The sequence below is a fragment of the Myotis brandtii genome, unplaced genomic scaffold (assembly GCF_000412655.1).
Source record: "Myotis brandtii unplaced genomic scaffold, ASM41265v1 scaffold1774, whole genome shotgun sequence".
Classification (NCBI taxonomy): Eukaryota; Metazoa; Chordata; class Mammalia; order Chiroptera; family Vespertilionidae; genus Myotis; species Myotis brandtii.
In genome coordinates, this window is record NW_005356575.1 from 233,622 (window position 1) to 239,668 (window position 6,047).

General features: G+C 50.9%; 1 protein-coding gene across 1 annotated transcript in view; it reads right to left on the minus strand.

Annotated features, from left to right (window-relative positions):
* Nucleotides 1-6,047, minus strand: part of MARK4 (MAP/microtubule affinity-regulating kinase 4) — a 28,829-nt gene that overhangs the window by 4,296 nt on the left and 18,486 nt on the right. Inside the window, exons 13-14 of the mRNA XM_014537375.1 lie at nucleotides 5,364-5,581; nucleotides 2,132-2,235 (exon numbers count right to left, since the gene is read on the minus strand). Coding sequence (XP_014392861.1) covers nucleotides 2,132-2,235; nucleotides 5,364-5,581 — 322 coding nt within the window. The remainder of the gene's footprint in view (nucleotides 1-2,131; nucleotides 2,236-5,363; nucleotides 5,582-6,047) is intronic.

The following is a 6,047-nucleotide window of genomic DNA, read 5'->3' on the forward strand; positions in this document are numbered from 1 at the left end:
CGGACCTGGCCACCGTGGAAGGTGCTACGGATGGTGGAGCCCCGTGCCAGGCGGCTCCGCTCCCCTGATGGGGGAGCCAGGCTGTGACTGGAGGGGGAGGCGGGGGGCACCCGTGGGGTACCCGAGCTGTGGGCAGAGAGGAACAAGTCAGAGAGGGACCCAAGGCAGGCCAAATCCCCAGTCCCGCTGATTCGTCACTGTCCTGAGATCAGAAACTTCTCCCAGCCAAGAGCTCAGAGGCAGGGCGAGCTGTGCAAGGAAGTGTGTATGGCACCGCCCCCTCCGGAGTCAGCCCTCCTTACCTGTCCCTTCTTCAAACTCTACCCGCTCCAAACGGCCCCTACCCCAGCCCTCCTCTCTCCACACTCAGCTATTGAATAGCTTCACATACATTTTTGGGTGAATCCTTTGCTATTTGCCATCCAAACCTCAGGAGCCAAATCAACTTTGCAAATACTTTGCTATCTCAACTTCCATTATCCAAACTTGGGAAATGAATAGATGCGTACGTCAAGGGTACCTATAGTCATTATAACCATCTCTCAACAGGTGACAATAAAGAGGAAGGGACCTGCTTCTTGACTCTCTCAAGATGGGTGTGAGCAGTGGTGGCCCCACTGTCCCAGAACCCTCCTCTAGCCCCTCCACGTCTCCCAGTTCTCACAGGAGGCTCCAACTCCAATCTCCATCCTTCCGGGGGCCCCAGCACCAGCCTGGATCTCAAAGAGGGAACCCTGACTGTGGCAGACGCCACTACCTCTCCCTCAGAATCCTTCTTGTTTTCTATAGTAATCAAACCTTTAACGAAGAGCATGAGTACCGCACAGGGCCACCCGGCCAGAGACTACATTTCCCAGCCTCCCTTGCAGCTAGGGGTGGTCATATGACTATGCTCTGGCCAATAGAATAAAAACAAAAGTGCTTGGTACTATTTCTGGGTCTAAAAAGAATGCTGTTTGCCCTCTACTTTCTTTCTGCCCCCTCTGGCTCGTTGGGAAATGGTAGCAACTGCTGCAGCGGCCTGAGACCCAGATCGGAGCCTCATGTTGAGACTGGCAGACTCAATCTGGGTTCCCAGAGGACTACACCTCCACCTCATTTAAGTCATGATACCTTGGGGTCTCTTTGTTTCAGCAGCTGAGTCCATAACCTAACTACACACTGTCTCTTGACTAGAACTGGAAGGCCATGCATTACAGTGATTACAAACAGACTCTAGAGTCAGTCTAGACCAGGGGTGGGCAAACTTTTTGACTCGAGGGCCACGATGGGTTCTTAAACTGGACCGGAGGGCCGGAACAAAAGCATGGATGGAGTGTTTGTGTGAACTAATATAAATTCAAAGTAAACATCATTACATAAAAGGGTACGGTCTTTTTTTTTTTAGTTTTATTCATTTCAAACGGGCCGGATCCGGCCCGCGGGCCGTAGTTTGCCCACGGCTGGTCTAGAATCTGCTTCTTGACTTACCAGCTGTGGTGCCCTGGACAGTTTACTTAACTTTTCTGTATCTCATTTTCTCAGCTATAAAATGGATACCGGGATCTACCTCACAGAGTTAAGGGCATTCAACCAGCTAAGGTGCAGAGGCCTGGCCCAGGGTTCCTGCCTGATGAATTATTATTTTTATGTCCCTACAGTCCTGGTGGGCAGGAGTGCCACTATCCTGAAGTCCCCCCACCCCGACTCCTGGACTTGAACTCTGACAGGAACAAATTCATCCCTTTCATGCCGCAGCCAGTCTGCACTGGTTCCCTCACTCGCCAGCTGGAAGAGACTGAACAGACACGAGCAAATAAGTTTGAAAACAAGCCAACCAGAGGATGTGGAAGCTGTGACATTCTGGGGCTTCTAAGTTCTAAAAATGGATCATTCAAAAAAAAAAATAAACTCAGATTTCTAAGGCTCGTGGGCAGAGAACAGGGCAGACTGCTTCCCCATGCTGACTAATTAATTAAGGGAGGAGGACTTTCAGGGGAGTCTGGGAGGGGGAGGACTCGGGCAGGTACATACACTCCCCAGTACCCATGGTACCCCCGTCCCCCAACATCTACCCACCTCAGATCAAGGGGGCCCTGCTCACCTCATCCCACTCCCCGCTCCCCCTTCTCCACTGCCGCCCCCTCCGTACCTGTTTTCTTTGCCATTTGGCAACAGGGACGGGCGCTCAGCCCCTGGGCGTTCCGTGCAAACGTAGGTGTTCCTGCGGGTCATCATGCTGGGAGGGAGGTTGTTCTGTGAGAGACAGGGCCAGGAGGGGAGTGAGGGCATGAAGGGACACTCCTTACCCCTCACTTTTACCCTCTCTGGCCTCCCTCATTATGAACAAGGAGAGGCCTGTGTGTAAACTGATGGTTGACCCTGGGCTAAAGGAACCAAAGACACGAGGCTCCTGGGCCATCCCAGCAATCCAGGCTGAGTCACAGGAGGCCCCTGGGGCTGGGAGGTTCCAGGGGCAGCCTCGTCCACCTCTCTCCCGCCCCACCACCCCTTGGTAGAGACCAGCAAACTTTTTTTTTTCCCAACAAACTTTTAAAACATATCCATGCTACATGGTGTCTCTGCTTTGCCTTGGCACAGACGGTCTCATCTGCTTGGATATTCCTCCTACCTTCCCCCTGACTCACTCCTCTGTACATCTGAGGTGTCGCTTCATGATCTACCCCCACCCCCAGCTCCAGCCTGAGTCAGGTGCCGCCTCTGGCCTCCCCCAAGCAGCCTTCAGCACTCTGTACTGCAACATCTGTTCACATGTACATTCCTCCCTCACAGAACCGTGAGTTCTCGGAGGACAGAAATATCGTATCGGGATTATGTCGCCTCATAAACTGCACTGGGAAGTGAGCCCTCTTCTCTAATTCAGGCTGTTTGTCGAAGACTGGTATTTTTTATGTTTGGAAGAATTCTGCCAGTTTAGAGCCATCTGGGTCTGGAATTTTCTTTATGGGAAAGTTTTCAATTCTGGAGTCAATCTCCTTAATAAGAATATACGACTGTTCAGGTTTCCTATTTCGTTTTGTTCAGTTTGGCTCACTGTGTCTTTAAAGGCATTTGTCCATTTCAGCTAAGTGGTCAAATCTATTGGCTTAAAACAACAAGAAAGCCCACTACATGGGAGAACATATTTGCCAATGTTATTACTGATAAGGGTTTAATCTCCAACATTTATAGGGAACTCATACAACTCAACAAAAGGAAGATAAACAATCCAATCAAAAAATGGGCAAAGGACCTAAATAGACACCTTTCAAAAGAGGACATTCAGAAAGCCAAGAGACATATGAAAACATGCTCAAAGTCACTAATCATCCGAGAGATGCAAATCAAAACAACAATGAGGTACCATCTCACACCTGTCAGAATGGCTATCATCAACAAATCAACAAACGACAAGTGCTGGAGAGGATGTGGAGAAAAAGGAACACTCGTGCACTGCTGGTGGGAATGCAGACTGGTGCAGCCACTATGGAAGACAGTATGGAGTTTCCTCAAAAAACAAAACATGGAACTCCCATTTGACCCTGTGATCCCACTTCTAGGAATATATCCCAAGAAACCAAAAACACCAATCAGAAAGGATATATGCACCCATATGTTCATAGCAGCACAATTCACCATAGCTAAGATCTGGAAACAGCCTAAGTGCCCATCAGTAGATGAATGGATTAGAAAACTGTGGTACATCTACACGATGGAATACTATGCTGCTGTAAAAAAGAAGGAACTCTTACCATTTGCAACAGCATGGATGGAACTGGAGAGCATTATGCTAAGTGAAATAAGCCAGTCAATGAAGGAAAAATACCACATGATCTCACTCATTCATGGATAATAAAGACCATTACAAACTTTTGAACAATAATAGATACAGAGGCAGAGCTGCCTCAAACTGATTGTCAAACTGCAGTGGGAAGGCCAGAGAGGGTTGGGGGGCAGAAGGGAGGGGAGTAAGAGATCAACCGAAGGACTTGTATGCATGCATATAAACATAACCAATGGACATAAGACACTGGGGGGTAGGGGAGGCCAGGGGATTGTTAAGGGCAGGAAAAAAAGGAGACATATGTAATACTCTTTGTAATACTTTAAGCAATAAAAAAAAAAAAATCTATTGGCTTAAAGTAGTTCCTACTACCTTCTTGCTATCTCTTTGCTACAGCACAGTCCCCTTTTCATCCTGATATTGGCAATTCGTGTTTGCTATCTTTTTTCTCCATCAGCCCTGCTCGGGGTCCAGTGCTGTCACCAACCTTTCTAAGAACCAGCTTTCGGCTCTGTTGATTTTTTCTCTAATGTACATTTGTTTTCCCTTTTATTGACTTCTCTTCTATTATTTCCTTCTTTCTCCTTTCTGGAGGGCTAGTTTGCTGTTCCTTCCCTCCTTCCCTAAGCTGCGGGTTTATTTGAACACTAACAGTAGCTCTCAATGAGCGCTTACTGAGCCAGACACTGTGTGAAGGACTTTATGTACAAGATTCTCATCTCACAAGGACCCAAGTTTTTTAATGAGCTCATTTCACAGGATGGAGTCCTACAGCTTAGAGAGGTAAAGTCACTTGCTCAAGGACACACAGCTCATCAGTGTAATTCAAACTTCGGTCTATATGGCTTCAGAGTCCGGACCACTTTCCTAGTACCTGCCTGCACGCTGGTCTCCCACTGTTGAGGGCGTTTGGTTTCCCCAGCTGCACCCTGCCACTCCAGGAAGCTACAGGAGAAGCCAAGTGCTACACTCCTCAGACTCGTCGGCGGCTCAGGTTCTGGACAGGAACGGGTCCTGTCAACCTTCTCACACATAAAGCCCCGACTTCCGCTCTCACAGGCCAGGTCCTGCGGCCTCTGCTTCAGCAGGGCCCCCACACCATCTTCCAGGTGCTGATGTCACGGGGCCTCTGGCTGAGGGTGAAGCCCTGGAGTCTCGCACTGCAGCCATGACCGTGTGCTCTGGAATTCAACAAGCTGCCGGCAGCCTCAGGGGGGCAGCTCCTGGTGGGTCTGGCCCGCTGACAAGGTGTCATTCCCACAGGTCTAGTCTTCTGCCTGCTTCTCCAGGCCCTCCTACAATTTTATAAGCACCACACCTAGTTCCCTGTATTAAATCCTTCCTGCACGCTGTATGCCTCTTTCGGACACTGAATGCTAATTTACACTTGAGCACCAAGCACAAGATCAGACAAAGAGAGAACGCTCAGCAAATGTTTGTTGAATGAATGAATGAGTGAACGATGTAACAAGGAGTCCTGTGGGTGGTCTGGGGAGCAGGATGGGAAACGCCAAGGTCTGAAAAAATGTGAGCCCAGCGGCATCTGCAGGCCGGGCCTCAGGTGGTCGTGCCCGACCCTGCCCCAGCCCCGGCCACTCACAGGGGTGCTCGTGCTGTCCTTCCGCCGCTCCGGGATTTCTGCTTTGTTGGGGTTGTGGGCACTGCTGACCATCGGGCTGGAGGGGGGCAGCCCTCGGCTCCCGCTGCCCGCAGCACTGCAGCTCGCCTTCCGGCTCGGCAGGCGCTCCTCCTTCAGCTCCGCCTCCCCCGTGCTGGTTGGGCTGCGCTTGGGGTGCAGGGGTGTGGGGGATGGGCCGCCTGGTGGAGGGAGGGGACAGTTAGGGCTGGCATCACCTGGAAAAGCCAGAACCTACACTGGGTGACCCTGGGAACCTCAGCATTCCTCCCTGGGCCATATCTCTGTGTAGGCGACTCTGACAGGGGCTGTCAGATTGACCCAGAAGCTCCAGAGTGACCCGAAGCACGCGGAGGCAGGCGATGTACGGCATCATTCTTTTCTTTTAAGGCCCAGAGACTGGGAACAGCCTAAATACCGCTCAACAGGCAAATCCTATCTAATAAAAGAGTAATATGCAAATTAACCATCACTCCATCACAAAGATGGCGGCACCTAGTCCCCTTAGCCCCACCACTGAAGTGTCCAGGCCTGGTGGCCAGGCAGGTGGCGGGGGAGGGATGAGTGCTGAGGCATCGCTGCTGGAGTGTCCGGGCTTGTCACCTGGCCGGGGGCCACGGGGGCAAGCGGCGAGGCACGATCCGCTCA